The 17,677-nt window shown below is 35.4% G+C and overlaps 2 protein-coding genes and 1 pseudogene across 2 annotated transcripts; all 3 read right to left on the bottom strand.

Annotated features, from left to right (window-relative positions):
• Positions 1 to 2,279: 2,279 nt before the first annotated feature.
• Positions 2,280 to 3,340, bottom strand: LOC122229748 (annotated as a pseudogene).
• Positions 3,341 to 5,206: 1,866 nt separating this feature from the next.
• LOC122229743 (olfactory receptor 14K1-like) lies at positions 5,207 to 6,157 on the bottom strand. Its single transcript, XM_042955173.1, has one exon. It carries the CDS (start codon positions 6,155 to 6,157, stop codon positions 5,207 to 5,209), a length of 951 nt encoding a protein of 316 aa, XP_042811107.1.
• A 10,109-nt stretch (positions 6,158 to 16,266) lies between these two features.
• On the bottom strand, positions 16,267 to 17,214 carry LOC122229737 (olfactory receptor 14A16-like). The gene has a single exon (XM_042955160.1). The coding sequence runs from the start codon at positions 17,212 to 17,214 to the stop codon at positions 16,267 to 16,269; it is 948 nt and encodes a 315-aa protein (XP_042811094.1).
• Between the last annotated feature and the right edge of the window lie 463 nt (positions 17,215 to 17,677).

Below are 17,677 nucleotides of genomic sequence, written 5' to 3'. Positions count from 1 at the left end.
ATATCAGCTCTCCCCTGGATTTTCAGCCTTCTAGCACACACTGCAGATTTTGCAATGCCAGATTACATAATTGCATTAGCCAGTTTCTTAAGATGTGTGTATTTACTTATCTACAAAGTTTGACTTTTCTTTTTATTTAATTCTACATATAGATAGTAACATAGAGTGTTTTTTGCTTGTTTCACTTAGAAATATGTCCTTCTGACAACTTATCTATAGACAAAGATAGATATATAAATGATAGCTAGATGATGTATAGATAGATACATAGATGATAGATAGATGGAAAGATAGAAAGATAGATAGATAGATAGATAGATAGATGATAGATGGATAGACCTATCTATCTATACACACATCCTTCCTATTTATTCTGTTCCCTCCCTCCCTGGAGAATTTGAATATAGAGATCATCCAAGATCACTTTTGCTAGGGAAAGACATAGATTGGGAGAAGAAGGACCTGGGAAATGTGGACACAGACAATACTTGCAACTTTGAAGCTAAAATACTGGAACATTCTTTGATGATGTAAGAATTCCACACCATCCCCCTTACTTGCAAGAATCAACTAACACATATGCAGAATTTTTCCATTGGCTTCACCTATGAGAATTGTTTACCAGGTGAAATTCTCTTCTTGACATGTTTCCAAACTTTCCTAATTTCCTCCAATAACATAGGGAGACTAAGTTTCCAGCACAGCATTGCAGAAGCATAGAGCCTGTATTGAAAAATATTGCTATGAACTAAAAATAGTCACAGGATATTGACAACCTATGGTGGAAGAAATCTGGATAACATGTATGGAAGTTGATTCTAAGGTTATTAGATCAAAGAGAATGTAATATAAAACTGGATAGGACAGTACTCATTTCCACAGGTATACTCATCCAAAGTTTATAATTCATTGTGTTCTTTGAGTACCTGAGAAGAGTACTAATAGTCTACGGTATTGGCTAATTGAGGTCTGAATTTAAGGGTGGCCTATAGTAAATGAGACTGAGATGCCAAAACTTCTGTCAGTCACAGTTTAGCAAGGACACAAAGGCTCAGAGAAATGGGGATATGTTACCATCAATTTCCCAAGTCATATGTTATCTGTACCCCTTAGAAGGCCCAGAGAACATTTTTTTGTTGTTGTCCTTGTTTTGTCATAATAATATACATATTTGTAAACAGCACCAAAATCCTACAGCAGCTCATGCTGCTAATCCTCAGCAGTCCATGAATACAAGTAGGGATTCCACTTTGATTCTATTTGTTTCCTTAATTTCAAATAGTTGTAGGTATCTTAAAGTGGTTTAAAAATCAAATGTCTGCAGTGACACATTCTTCATGAAGGTTTTAGAAGTGAAATATATAAATGGATAAAGAGCTAGGAGACAGAAAAAATACTGTTCTAATTAGCAAAAGTATACCTCTAATACTTATAATATGGATTTGCAGGGATTCAAGGCAAGTAAAATTCAAAGTCATATCTATTGAGAAGATCTCTCTTTGAGGAGTAATCCTGCAATCTACCAAACTTGTAAATATTTATTTTTTTACATTTTATTTTTCTATTATTATAAAGTATAATTGATGAATAAAATTGAATATAACTAAAGTGTACAATGTGATGATTTTATACACATATACACTGTGAAGTGATTATAAGAATTAACATATTAACTCACATAATTATCTTTTTTTGCCACAAAAATTAAAGATCTCAGAAAATTTCCTTTTTATTATTTCAAGTTTTTATTTAAATTTTAACATAAAGTTAACATAAAGTATAATATTGGTTTCAGCAGTAGAATTTAGTGATTCACCACTTACATATAACACCTGTGCTCATCACATCACATAGAGTGCCCTCCTTAATACCCATCACCCATTTAGCCCATCCCCCACTTAATTTCCAGCAACTCATAGTTTATTCTCTATAGCTAAGAGTCTCTTATAGTTTGCATCCCTCTCTCTCTTTTTCTTCCTTCCTCTATGTTCATCTTTTTTGTTTCTTAAATTCCACATATGAGTGAAACCATTTCTTTCTCTGGCTGACTGACTTATTTTGCCAGGTGTAATACACTCTAGCTCCATCCACGTCATTGCAATTGTATTGTATTGTAAATAATGCTGCAATAAACATTAGAGTACATATATCACTTCAAAATGATGATTATATTACATTGCATAAATGCTTAAATGTGACATTGCTGGATTTTACAGTGGTTCTATTTTTTTTTTTTTTTGAGAAACTTCCATACTGTTTTCCATTATGACTCTATGAATTCACATTCTAACCAACAGTGTATTAATGTGGCCTGCGGTCACATTCAGGTTGTTCCTGATAATGATGTGGGAGACAGCTTTAAACAGGAACCACAAGTTCTTGGTGTGGTTGGCACAGGTGAAGTGCATGTAGATCTCCTCGGTATCCTTGCTCTTGTGCAGGGTCTCAGACTTACCTTGGATGTGGCTGGCTACCTGGTCATATTTCTTGGCCCCTCTGTACTCAGGGAAACAGGTGGTATTGGGGTGTGGGTGATCTGCTCAAACAAGTTATTCTTGTTGAGGACAAGGATAGTGGACCAGTGGACCACTGGTTGTTGGAGAAGTCATTGTCAAAGAGCTTCATGTTCTGGTGCATGTGGTGCATCTCCTCATCCTCTGCTAACACAGGCAATGCATGCCCAAGGTTATGCAGGAGATGATGGCTGTGACACTCTCAAAGCAGTGGATCCACTTCTTTGATTCAGACCGCGGACTGCCCATATCAAATATCTTGAGGGTAAGTCCCTGAAGGTGAGGTGTGTCTCCACGATGCCAGTGGTCTTCTCTTGAGACCATGGCACATCCTGCTCTGTGGGGATGTAGTTACTCCGTGTGATGCTCCCCAGGGCAGTGAGGTCAAAAGCAGCAGAGCGGTGGAGCTGGCACTCCAGCCAGCAGCCAGAGCCTACTTGCAGGCCAGGGTCAGACCTAAGCCTGTGGATGACACTGGGCAGACCCTCAAGAAGCACCCCCTGCCCTCAGCAGTTCAGGACAGTGAAAACAGCTGCCTGGCGCCATGTGTACAGGAAGGGCCATCAAATTCTATCTTCAGATAGTCCATGGCTTTGACAGTGGCCATGATGGGTTGGATGGTGATGCTGTAGAGGACTGCCTGGGACTGCCAGCTTCCTGGATGTTCTTCCTTTGCTTGACAGTGATGCTCTTCCCTGACTCCTCAGCACCCAAAAGTAGCAGCTTCACCTCCCGTATCACCTTCTCACCATCACCCAACAGGTTTTGTAGATCATCTTAGAGCCCTGAGCCCCTGTCCTGTCCTGGGCACTCATGCTGCAACCCATTTCCTATCCCCTGCCAAGCCCCACTGATACATTCCACTCCCACTTCCAACCTTCCACAGTGCTTTGGTTGTCAGTATCCAATCTTTATATATCGAGTCTCAAAAACTACAGTCACATGGGAATTAAAGACATGACTATTTGAAGAATCACAATTAATTAAAAAAATAATAAAATAAAAAGTAATAAAAATTAAATCTATTCAAATGAGATATTAAAAATCCAATCTCAGAATACTAACATTAAATATTAAAAATAGTTTATTTTAGGGGCACCTGGGGGCTCAGCAGGTTGGGCAGCCAACTCTTCCTCAGGTCATAATCTCACATTTTGTGGCTTTGAGCCTGCAGGGAGCTTGTGGCTGTGAGTGCAGAGCCCACCTCAGATCCTCTGTCCCTGTCACTTGGCCCCTCCCCTGCTCCCTCTCTCTCTCTAAAAAAAAATACACTTTATTTATTTATAATAGTGGATAAATACACTAATATATTCCATATAAAATAAAAATAGTGTATAAAAATTAGCAGATAAAGGGATAAAATCTAAATTATTCCTCAAAATTATGAACATATTGATACGTTTTTGTTCTTTTCAATATGTTTTAACTTTAATTAAAACTTTTAGTTTCATAGTCTGTATACTTATTCTGAACAAATTCTGATTTAAGTGATTTTATACAGACAAGTATTCAATGCTTTTGTTAAATTTTTGTTGCTGCTGTAACAAATTATCACAAACTCTGTGTTTTATCATCACATACATGTATTATTTTATTTTATTATTTTTAATTTTTTAAGTTTATGTTTTTTATTTTTTAATTTTGAGAGAGTGAGAGACAGAGCTTGCAGGAGGGGTAGAGAGAGAGGGAGAGAGAAACAATCTCAAGTAGGCTCTGCACAGTCAGAACTATAGATCATGACCTGTGCCAAAACCAAGAGTTGGATGCTTTCCCAACTGAGCCACCCAGGTGCCTGTAAAGTGCTGTAATTTAGAAATCCAACACCAATCACACAGGGGGCTAAAGTGCAGGAGCAGCTGGTATGGTTGCATTATTTTCTTGGGTCTCCACTGAACTATCTGTTCCTTGCATTTTCTAGTCTTGAGGCTGCCTCTGTCTATATCTGGGCTCATGACCACCTTCCATATTCGAAGCCAATAAGGGAAGACCACTCTTCATAAACACATCTCCTTCTAACAAAGCTTTGAGAAGTTCCGCCTTTAACAGTTTATGATTAGATTAGGACCCCTTAGGTGGTCCAGGATAAACACTTTAACTAATACTCCTTAGTTGAATTACATCCACAGAGTTCCTTGTGCCACGTAAAGTACTATATTAAGTTTAAAAAAATTGGTACATGGACATCTTTAGTAAGCCACTTGAAAAACTGTCATATGTCTATAAAGCTTAATTTGCATGCACAAATTCTAGGTAATAAATATGCACTCTTGGAGGTTCTGAGATAATGACTGTTTATTCATAAGCATAAACATGTCACCTTTATCCTAGCACTTTTAAATAAGGTGAATATTTTATTGTATAGATATTGAGGTCCACATTAGATTATAAGAAGCCAAAAGATTAAAAAAATGGACTTTTGGGGCGCCTGGGTGGCTTGGTCGGTTAAGCGTCCGACTTCGGCTCAGGTCATGATCTCACGGTCCGTGAGTTCGAGCCCCACGTCGGGCTCTGTGCTGACAGCTCAGAGCCTGGAGCCTGCTTCTGATTCTGTGTCTCCCTCTCTCTCTGACCCTCCCCCATTCATGCTCTGTTTCTCTCTGTCTCAAAAATAAATAAACGTTAAAAAAAAAAATTAAAAAAAAAAAATAAAATAAAAAATAAAAAAATGGACTTTGGTTTTATAGATACTAGTTCTATTGTTTTTCTCCATAGAGTCTACAATGACTTACTTTCCACAGAAACTTCCTCAGAGCTTCCTTAATTTCCTTGTTCCTTAGGCTGTAGATGATGGGGTTCAAAGATGGAGGCAATACAGAATAGAATACAGACACCAAGAAATCCACAAGATGTGGGGAATCAGGGACTGGCTTTAGATAGGCCATGGTACCTGTTACGATAAATGTTGTTACAACTATGAGATGGGGGGTACAAGTGGAAAAGGTTTTTGACCACCTTTGTGATGATGGTATTCTCAACACTGTATTGAAAATGCAAATATATGAAAATCCAATGGACACCAAACAGAAAAGTGCATACATAACCCCAATTGCCTCACTAATATCAATGGTGATATGAGTCTTTGAGCAAGAAAACTTCAGTAGGGAGGGGACATCACAGAAAAACTGAGGAAGATTTCTAGAGCCACAAAAAGATAAAGAGAAAGTGCCAGATGAGTATAAGACCCCAAAGATACTCCCAAGAAGCCAGGAGGTGACTGTCATCCCCATACAGACTCTCCTGTTCATGATGATATTATAGTGCAGTGGACGACAGATGGCCACATAGCGGTCATAGGACATGGCTGTTAGAATGAAAAGCTCAGACCCAGCAAAGTGAATCACCAACAACACTTGTAATATGCATCCTGAGAAAGAAATGGTATTCTCATGGCATAAAGTGCTCATAATACATTTTGGAACTGTAATTGAAATAAGGCAGGCATCAAAAAGTGATAAGTTCTTCAGGAAGAAGTACATGGGAGTATGAAGATACTGATCCAGAGTGATTAGGACAAAAATGAGAAGATTTCCCATAAGAGTTACCAAGTAAATAAGCAAAAACAGAAAGCCATGTATAATCTGGAGCTCCCTGGTGGCAGAGACTTCCATGAGGAAGAATTCCATCACTGCTGAGTGGTTGGCCATGTTTTCCACTCTATGCACATCCTCACTCTATATGACACAAAGGAGAGTAAAGACACAACATCAGGTACATGCTAAGCCTTCCTCCTTTCCAATACTGTTTTTGATTCCTGTAAGAATTCATCTGTTTTGTGTTATAAGTCATGTACATTTTCGGTCTTCCTACATGCATGTCAAGGTTTACGACCTCCTCAATCTGCCACTTTTAGTATGTGTCTGAATTTGTAATAGGTTAAGTGAGCAGATCAGGAAGAATAAGAAGAAAGAATAGGAAAATTGCTTTCATTTATGGGACTTCATAAATTGGCTGATGAAACATGTATCTTTATAAAATATATCCTGAATTACTAGTTCAATATGCTAAACAAAGCCTTTACTACAACAGAATCATTTTTAAAGCATTTCAGGCAATAGAAGGTAATCAATGAATATTATTGTAAAAGCACATGCTTTTACACATTACCTTTATCACCCCAAAAAGTAAGAAAACATTTTGTATTTAATTTTATGATAAAATACATCACACTACATGGTAAAAAATGAGGGGTGCTTGAGTAGCTCAGTCATTTAAGTGTCTGACTCTTGATTTCAGCTCAAGTCATGATCTCATCGTTGGTGAGATTGAGCCCCACATCTAGTCTGCATTGACAGCATGGAGCCTGCTTGGGATTCTCTCCTTCTCTCTCTATCCCTTCTCCACTTGCACCTGTGTGCAATCTGTCTATCAAAATAAAAAATAAACGTTTAAAAAAAAACAAATAAATGAAAAACAATGAGATTTATGGTATAAAGAAAATGCAAATGTGAACAGGAAATTAATAAATATGGAGTTGTGTCATTACCATGAAATAAGCAATAGTAGTGATAGATGTAATGTGGGAGAAGGATATGGAATATGGGGGAAGGTCTACCTCTCCCAACTCACTGGCTGCTTATACATCTACTCAACCACATGTGTTCATGAACACTCACAATCTTGCAGACACTCATTCCCAGGATGTTTATCCAATGTTTTTTATCATCAAAATGGTAGCACACTTTACAGAAAAAGCGGTTGAAATAAAAGTGAATATGATAAATAGAAACAGAGTAACGATGAATAACATCCCTGGCAAAAATATTTCCTTTAATGATAGGTTATTTAGTATCTGAGAAAAATACAATGTAGGAAATATTTTATAAAAACAACACAGGGGCACCTGGGTGGCTCAGTCTGTTGGGCGGCTGACTTTGGCTCAGGTCATGATCTCACGGTTCATGAGTTCAAGCCCCGTTTCAGGCTCTGTGTTGACAGCTTGGAGCCTAGAGCCTGCTTGGGATTCTCTGTTTCCATCATTCTCTGCCAGTCTCCTGCTCATGCTCTGTGTCTCTTTTAGTCAAAAATAAATTAAAAAAATAAAACAAAAGTAAAAAAACTAAAAGCAATACTGAATAATTAAATGGAAAAAGCTTGGAACTATTTATTAACATACAAGAAATTGAGCTGTAGACCCCTTGTGGCTTTCTACAAAATATCTACTTGTTACTAAGTTTTTAAATTATTTAAATTCAAGTTAGTTAACATATAGTGTTACTACTTCTGCAGGAGTAAAAGCCAGTGATTCATCTCTTACACATGACACCCAGTGCTCATCCAAAAAGTGTCTTCCTTAATGCCCATCACCCATTTAACCTGTCCCCCACCTCCCCTACAGCAACCCTTAGTTTATCTCTGTACTTAATGTCTCTTATGGTTTGCCTCCTTCTCTCTTTTTTTAAAAAAAATATTTTATTTATTTTTAAGGCAGAGAGAGACAGAGCATGAGTGGGGATGGGGCAGAGAGAGAGGGAGACACAGAATTGGAAACAGGCTCCAGGCTCTGAGCTGTGAGCACAGAGCCCCACGTGGGGCTCGAACTCACAAACGGTGAGATCGTGACCTGAGCCGAAGTCGGACGCTTAACCAACTGAGCCACCCAGGCGCCCCTCCTTCTCTTTTTTTTATCTTAGTTTTCTTTCCCTTCCCTTATGTTTATCCGTTTTTGTTTCTTAAATTCCACATGTGAGTGAAATCATATGATATTTGTCTTTCTCTGACTTATAGGCATTTATTAAAAGGATACAAAAATACCAATTCAAAGGGGCACATTCACCCCAATATTTATAACAGCGCTATAAGTGATAACCAGATTATGGAAACAGTCCAAATGTCCAACTGACAAATGGATGAAAAGTTGTGGTATACATACATGTATATCTATCTATCTATCTATCTATATACACACACACACATATATATACACATATATATTCTTTTTTACTAATGTTTAAAAAAAGAAAGAGGATCTCAACTGAATTCTATTTGATATGTCAAGCTTTCACAGATTCTTGAAAGAGAGGAGTAAACAACTATTCTAGATAATACAGTAGCACCTTTAAAAGGCTCATATTACATGGGTGGCATCAATATGAATTTTAGAAAATTAATGTGTAATTCAAACTAAGAAAGCTATCAATGTAATGTGTAATTTATCTCCTAGTGTAAGGACTACAGTATTTTTGTTTTTATAACATCCAGTGCTCATCACAAGAAGTACCCTCCTTAATACCTATCACCACTTTAGCCCATTCCCCAACCACTTCCCTCCATTAACTTTGTTCTCTATCCTTAAGAGATTTTTAAGGTTTGGTTCTCTCTCTCTCTCCCATTAGTAAACAAATATTCTAGATAATACAGTAGCACCCTTAGATGGTTCATATTAAAAGTGTGACATCAATATGAATGTTAGAAAATTAATTTGTATTTCAAACCCATAAGACTATCAAGGTAATTTATAATTTATTTCCTCATGTAAGGACTACAATATTTTTTAATTTTTCTTTTATTGAGGCATATCATAAAAATATAGTGACTGCATTCATCATGAATGTAGAATTTGGTGTAAGGACCATTTTAACCTGGTACTTTTATGGATGATTCCCGTGAAAAAAGTATAAGAAGTTGAGATGGAAGGAATCTTGTCTGCTTTGGTGTTTGGCAATTAGGAAGCAGTGAAACCTAAAAAAAATCTCACTGCTATGTTAGAGTGACTTTCTTTCCCAGCCAGATTGCACTGTTGAGTAAAAGGTTAGCAAATTTTCCCAAAATATGCAAGAAGATACAGTAGGTTTTTATTATATCTTTACTAATAAAATCATTGGATATATTTTTTTGGAATTACTTATTCCCATAAAACTCAGAACTTTTCACTGTTGTATTTATATTTTTCCAAGTAACTATCTTCTGAGAGGACACATTTAAAAAAAAATTAAGTTTATTTATTTATTTGAGAAAGAGAGGGAGAGAGAGAGGAGAGAGAGAAAGTGCATGGGTGGCGGAGGGGAAGAGAGAGAGAGGGAGACAGAGAATCCCAAGCAGGCTCTGCACTCTCAGCCCTGAGCCTGAATAAGGGATCAAACTCACAAACTGTGAGATCATGACCTGAGCCAAGATAGAGTCAGATGCTTAACCAACTGAGCGACCCAGGCACCCCTGAGAGGACACATTTAGAATATAAATTTTTGTGATGTAGAAAAAGAATCATTTGTCTAAGTCTTCTTTCAATATCCTATTTTTCACCCTTCTGGAAATGACAAAACTAAAAGCAATTTACTGGAAATGACTAAAAACTAAATGCATTGACAAAAGTTAAAGGAAAATGTGGAGACAGGATGGTAAAAATGACAGAAGACCAAAGAAGACATTTTTCCATTAAGCACTGTAATTAACATATTTTCTTATTGAGGACATTTGATTTTTACTGTCTGGCCCTTCTCCTTTCCACTACAAAATAGAGAGATTGGATTCATGTTTCCTGTGAAACTTTCATCTTTAACCTGGGTTTATTGTTTACAGTTCATAATATATTGATGAAATTCAAGTGTGTAGCAAGCACTATCTTAATAATTTTGAATATTATATTTCATTCCAATTTGAATGCCACAGCAACACCCTCAGTTAAGAATTGGTGTTATCACCATATTGTACAAGATAAGACAAGCTTAGGGAGCTTTAAAAATTTGTTCAGATTCACACTTATAAAAAGTGAAAGAGAGGATTCCTTTTGCTATGTAGATTTGTTTTGACTCAATATGTTTTTATTCTTTATGAAATATCATTGAACAGTTAGTGTCATTTTTTTTTAGGTCTAAGATTTCATAGAGAATGTTTAGTGAGATTTTCTCTGTGATATTATAAATATGGTTCAAATTTAGTTTCATGTCCATGGTAAAAGAAGGCAATACATATCTTTGATTCCTAATAATTTCCATTGGAATCATCATTTTCACAGAGCCTGAATCAGACATAACACCTCATAGATATGCTGTCTAGACAAAGACTGTGATCTTTGCTATCTTGGCCTCCTATTTAATTCTGGCCATTTTAAGGGGGGGATTCTTCAAGCAATTAAAATGAATACTTAATAGGAAATGTATATAAACATTTGTATATGTCATGCTACTTACATATATCAGCTATTTGTTTGAAATGAACTTTTTCAAAGAGAAAGGCATTTTTGCACCTTTCTGGTCAAAAGTAGCCCATGGAGGCTTTTTTTTTTAACCCATTTATGTTCCTAAAAATTTGTGAATCCCCAATGTTTATGCTCACCTGCTGTGATTCAAAATTCTAGTGTTATGTTGATTACCAAAATCTTCTTTTTCTTTCAGCTCTTCTGCTATCCATGGTATGAGAGGGAAATTAATGAAGTTCATCTTGTCTGAGGTTTTCCACTCATAGTTTCAAAGAACATAAAATTCTTTTCAATTTGTTATATGCGACCATTTGGGGAAACTATGGTCTTGCAGAGAAGCTATTTTCCCTTAAATACTATGAGTACATTTCTGTGTGAAACATTTCAACCAGGAGTAATCATGGGATGTAGCCCTGGCATGAATATCTGACACCTCACAGTCTTGCTTTTGAGCTGTCATCTTGTCCCAGGTGTATCATTAGAAATATCTTATCAGGCCTCTTCAAATAGGAAAAACAGGGGATAGAGCCCAGTGCACTATATTTAATGTTAGATTTAAATCAAGAGAGAATGAAAATATATGTTCTAAATTATATAACAAGCTGAATATTGATCTGGTATATATATTTGAGGGTGCAAATAAATTTGGTTTTAATTGTTTTGTTATTTATATTTATAGCACTGTGTATTGTTTTTCCCAAGTTTGTAAAATCTGCTTTCATTTAAAATATTTACCATGAAAATCCAAGAGAAGAACACAGACAGCAACCTCTTTAACCTCAACTGTAGCAATTTCTTACTAGACACATCCCCAGAGGCAAGGGAAACAAAAGCATAAATAAACTATTGGAAGTTCACACACACACACACACACACACACACACACACACACACGTTCTGTCCAGCAGAGGAAGAAAAAATCATCAAAACAGGCTACATAAGGGGAGAAGATATTTCCAAATGACATATCTGATCAATTGTTAATATCCAAAACATATAAAGAACTTATCAAACTCAACACCCAAAAGCCGAATAACCCAGTGAAGAAATGGGAAATGGGCAGAAGACATAAATGACACTTTTCCAAAGAAGACATCCAGAAGGCTCACAGACACATGAAAAGATGCTCAGCGTGACTCATCATTAAGGAAATACAAATCAAAACCATGATGAGATACCACCTCACACCTGCCAGAATGGCTAAAATTAACAACTCAAACAACAGCCGATGTTGGTAAGGATGCAGAGAAAGGGGAACCCTCTTATACTGTTGATGGAAATGCACACTGGTGCAGCCACTCTGGGAAACAGCAAAGAAGTTTCTCAAAAAGTTGAAAATACAACTATCCTACCACCCAGCAGTCACACTACCCTGTACCAATAGAATATGAAAATACAGATTTGAAGGGGCAGATGCACTCCGATGTTTATAGCAGCACTATCAACAGTAGCCAAACTATGGAAAAAGCCCAAATGTCCATCAACTGATGAATGGATTAAGAAGAGGTGGTATAAATATATAAAAGACACTATTACTCATCCATCAAAAAGAAAGAAACCTTGCCATTTTCTTTTTTTTTTTTTTTTTTTGTTTTATAAATTTTTTTTTTAACATTTATTTATTTATTTATTTTTTTTTTTTTACTTTTAAAAAAATTTTTAATGTTTATTTATTTTTGTTTTTTTTTTTTTTTTTTTTTATTTTTTAATATATGAAATTTACTGTCAAATTGGTTTCCATACAACACCCAGTGCTCATCCCAAAAGGTGCCCTCCTCAATACCCATCACCCACCCTGCCCTCCCTCCCACCCTGCCCTCCCTCCCACCCCCCATCAACCCTCAGTTTGTTCTCAGTTTTTAACAGTCTCTAATGCTTTGGTTCTCTCCCACTCTAACCTCTTTTTTTTTTTTTTTTTTTTTTTTTCCTTCCCCTCCCCCATGGGTTTCTGTTATGTTTCTCAGGATCCACATAAGAGTGAAACCATATGGTATCTGTCTTTCTCTGTATGGCTTATTTCACTTAGCATCACACTCTCCAGTTCCATCCATGTTGCTACAAAAGGCCATATTTCATTTTTTCTCATTGCCACGTAGTATTCCATTGTGTATATAAACCACAATTTCTTTATCCATTCATCAGTTGATGGACATTTAGGCTCTTTCCATAATTTGGCTATTGTTGAGAGTGCCGCTATAAACATTGGGGTACAGGTGCCCCTATGCATCAGTACTCCTGTATCCCTTGGATAAATTCCTAGCAGTGCTATTGCTGGGTCATAGGGTAGGTCTATTTTTAATTTTCTGAGGAACCTCCACACTGCTTTCCAGAGCGGCTGCACCAATTTGCATTCCCACCAACAGTGCAAGAGGGTTCCCGTTTCTCCACATCCTCTCCAGCATCTATAGTCTCCTGATTTCTTCATTTTGGCCACTCTGACTAAACCTTGCCATTTTCAATAATGTGGATGGAACTAGAGTGTTATGCTAAGCCAAATGGGTCAGAGAAAGATATATACCATACATTTTCACTAATATATGGAACTTAGGAAACAAAACAAAGGAGCAAATGGAAAAAGAGAGAGATAAGGCAACCAAGAAACAGAGTCTTAACTATGGAGAACAAGCTATGGTTACAGGATGGGAGTGGGATGGAGAGATGGGTTAATAGAGGATGGGGATTAAGGAGTGAACTACTTGTGATGAGCACTGGGTGTTGTATGGAAGTGTTGAATCACTTGATTGTACACCTGAAACTTATATTACACTGTATGTTAACTAGCTGGGATTTCAATAAAACTTTTAAAAAAAGAATGAAATTAGATGTTGTATTACACCACACATGAAAGTTAACCCCAAATGGATTATAAGTTGACTTGAAAGAGTAAGTAACTAGACGAAACATATGGAAAAAAGCTCTTTGATATCAGTCTTGGCAAAGATTTTTCAGCTATGACCAAAAGCACAAGCAACAATTGCAAAAATCAACAAATGATACTGCATCAAATTAAAAACCTTTAGTTGTTTGTGACATGGGAGAAATTATTTGTAAATCATATTTTGGATAAGGTGTTAACATGTAAAAACATTTAAAAATCATATAATTCAAATGTTTTAACTAAATATGGATATATATAAATATATATTAAAATATATACCTACATTTAATTAATTAAACATATGTAAATGCAAATAAACATGTGAAATATAGATTTATAAATAAAAGTATATAAAAATCATCAGCAAACAATTTTTAAATCCATTAAAAACTGGCAAAAGACATAAAAGTCATTCCTCTAAGGAAGACATATAAATGGTCATCAAGTATATAAAAAGGTGCTGAATATCACTAATAATCAAAGATATAGAAACTGAAATCACTATATGTCACATGATACACATTATTTGCCTTTTATCAAAATGAAAGTTGAAAATAAGTGTGGTGAGACTGTAGAGAATAGTAGATCCTTGTATGTTATTGAAAGGCATGTAAATTCCAACACCTATTATGGAAAACAGTCTGAATGTTCCCCAATATATGTATTGTATTGTATATGTGTTTTCAATATATGTATTAACTACATTTTTTTCTATCCATTTTATATCAATGAAAAACAATAACACTTTTGTACAATGATGACAACAAATGTTAGCAGCTATATGTTTATTACAGGGTTCAGATAAATGTTGATTTACAGTAATATACAAATATTTTTAAAAACTTGCAAAAACCACTGGAGAATATTGGAAAATAATACCCACTATTGGAGAATAATATCAAAATATGTCTTTAGCTAATACAGAATAGTTTCTTTGTTAAGTTTAGATGGTTATAGTGTTAATTATTGGCTAACCGACTTAAGATTCATTTCTTACCATTTATTGATTCCAATTTTTTGTATAAAAGTCAGTAGTAGTTATCTTTCAGAATGTTTATGCAGAAATAAAGGAAATAATTGGCAAATTCACATGTATAACTTAGATATACTCAGAAATCTCATCCTCGTCATCAAGTTCTCTGTTCCAAGACTAGAATAAACTAGCATCACATCACCTCCAATATTATCACAAAGAGGAAACATAAGGAAGAAACTTATGGGTAAAAACTAGTGAGATGCCAGAGAAGAAAACAACCAAATAATAAAGAAATTATGCTATAATTGATGACAAATCTGGAAAAATTTTTAAGAAAGAAGAAAAATAAATATGAGGTAAATGAGATGGACAGAAAGAAGACATATAGAAGGTCAAGAGTGTGAAGATAGTAGGGGGACATGAAGGGAGAGATAATGGAATAAAAGCTAAGATAGTTTAAAAGTAAATTGTTTTTTTTATTCAAAGGTATTCATACACATAAGTTAACCAGAAGTACATTTAAAATAATAAGAAATTAGGAGCGCCTGGGTCGCTACGTCGGTTAAGCATCCGACTTCGATTCAGGTCATGATCGGTTTGTGGGTTTGAGCCCCACATCAGGCTCTGTGCTGATAGCTTAGAGTCTGGAGACTGCTTCAGATTCTGTCTCCCTCTCTCTCTACCCTTCCCTCCCCTGTTCATTATCTGTCTCTGTCTCTCAACAATAAATAAATGTTAAAAAAATAATAAGAAATTTAATGTTAAAAAACAAGCATAAAAAGAAATAAACTAAGAAATAAGTGAAAACAAACATACTAAAATTTAGAAAGTAAATTAAACTTTACTTTCAATTTCTTGCTATACAAATTTAAATTTCTACATAAATTTATGTGAAACATAAAAAGTTCAAAAATAAATGTATAAAGAATAAGTGTAGGAATAAAACGTGTTGTTTTTTTAAATTATCCTGTTACTGGATATGTGAGATTAACATACTATTATTTTCTGTTTGGATTGCATAATGAATATCGTCTCCTTTACAAACCAATTTCAGTACTTTAAAAAATGTCATTATGTGATTTTCACTGACACCAGCTAACATTATACTATACTTACAAAATTTTTCAAAGTCTGTTATAATTGTAATATTTGCAAGTCTAATATTGTGAGACTAATTGAATAAATCAGTTAAAATGAGCTTGTAATATTATTCTTGCCAATACAAAGAAAGGAAAAAAATATAACAAATTTGGTATTACTGGTTTTCCATAACTACTGCAAGAGTAAGTTAGAAAAAAAATTGCAACCTGTGACTATACTAAATTGTGTAAAATTTGAAATTATCATAAAATATTCCCAAGTGAGAATTAACCCAGGGCTGATTGGGTTAAATCTGAAATGAAAAACAATGTTACGTTATACCAGGGGCCTATTGATGTGAACTCAGAGATTGAAACATTTCCCCTGAGTTAGAAATTGCTAAGACACTCCACCAACATTCAGACCCATGTAACCATGTAAATGCAGCATCCTGTGGAGCAGTACCAATGATACAATGGATATCTAATAACTTTACAACAATTTGTATTAACCAGATATTTTGAAATTATTTGAATTTGTATTGGAAATATATTTATTTGTGATTATTGAATTACATGTACAAACCAATAGTTTGATGCTACCAGATCATTATTATTGATAACAATTTGAAGGTAGGTAATAATTTGAAGTTAATAGGTATCAGAGACATTGACATTTTGCATATTTATATATTTGGTATCATTTTCTCACCCAAAAATTTTCCAAGTGCCACTTTCATGTCCCTGTTTCTCAGGCTGTAAATGACAGGATTCAGGCTGGGAGGTAACAGAGAATATAACACAGACATAAAGAGGTTCAGTGATGATGGGGATTTTGAGGTTGAACCTAAATATGCAATACATCCAGAAAAGAGGAACAAGGCTACCACAGTTAGATGGGGCATGCAGGTGGAGAAGGTTTTAAACCTGCCTTGTGAAGAAGGAATTCTTAGAACTGTGGAAATAATATAAACATAGGAAGCAACCATTAAAATAAAACATACAAAAGCAAAACAACAACTAACAATAATAAACATATATTCTAGACTTTGCTCCCCCGAACAAGCAAGAGTAAGCAATGCTGGAATATCACAGAAAAATTGATGCACCATGTTTGGCCCACAGAAATGGACAGAGAATGTACCTGCAGCATGAATGGATCCATAGACACACCCACTAAACCATGATGCTGTCACCATCTGCACACAGGTACCTCTACTCATGATGGCCTCATAGTGCAGGGGACAGCAGATGGCAGCATAACGGTCATAGGACATCACTAGAAGGAGGGCAAACTCTGTGCCAGCAAAGAAAACAACAAGAAAAACCTGTGAGGCACATCCCACAAAGGAGATGGAATGACTGTTGTTCAGAGAGTTCATGATGGATTTGGGGACAGTGACAGAAATATAACAGATATCAATCAAGGACAGATTTTTCAGGAAAAAATACATAGGGGATTGGAAATGCTGGTCAATGGTAGTGATTGTGATAATGAGCAAGTTGCCCATCAGTGCTTCCAGGTATATCAGCAAGAAGAATGTGGCATACAGTCTCTGAAGCACCTCATTATCGGGAAGTCCCAGGAGCAAAAATTGTGTTACTAGGGTCACATTTGTTAGTTTCTCAGGCATGTTTATCTGGAAACATAAGAAAAAAAATTCTTGTCATCTTCAGAATCTGTCTCTTTTTGTTGGTTCTGTTTTTAGTTTAATGTGAAGTTATTCTGAGGTAAAGCAGATCTTGCAGACTATAATTTCTTCAATGAATAGAGAAAGTATTATATTAAGACAGTCATTTAGTCAGATGAGGAATTTTTATCATGTGATATCCTAAAATTTATGCATAAAATAGAAAATATTACCTCAGACATCCATAGATGAGGGATTTTTTTTTTACCTTGATGAAATAGGTTAAAAGTAGGAGGAAAATTTGGAATGAAATGGGTAATTTCTTTACCCATTCTTGGAAATTTGCTTTAGTTCATTGTGAACTGTGTTCTTGGTATATTTCTGGTTTATTTATGCTTCAAGTTTGTATTTAAGATCTAGTTAGTTAACATACAGTGTAGTATTAGTTTCAGGAGTGCAATTTAGT

Source organism: Panthera leo, chromosome A1 (assembly GCF_018350215.1).
Source record: "Panthera leo isolate Ple1 chromosome A1, P.leo_Ple1_pat1.1, whole genome shotgun sequence".
Lineage (NCBI taxonomy): Eukaryota > Metazoa > Chordata > Mammalia > Carnivora > Felidae > Panthera > Panthera leo.
Note: the sequence above shows the minus strand (reverse complement) of the source record. Positions and strands in the feature narration are given on the sequence as shown.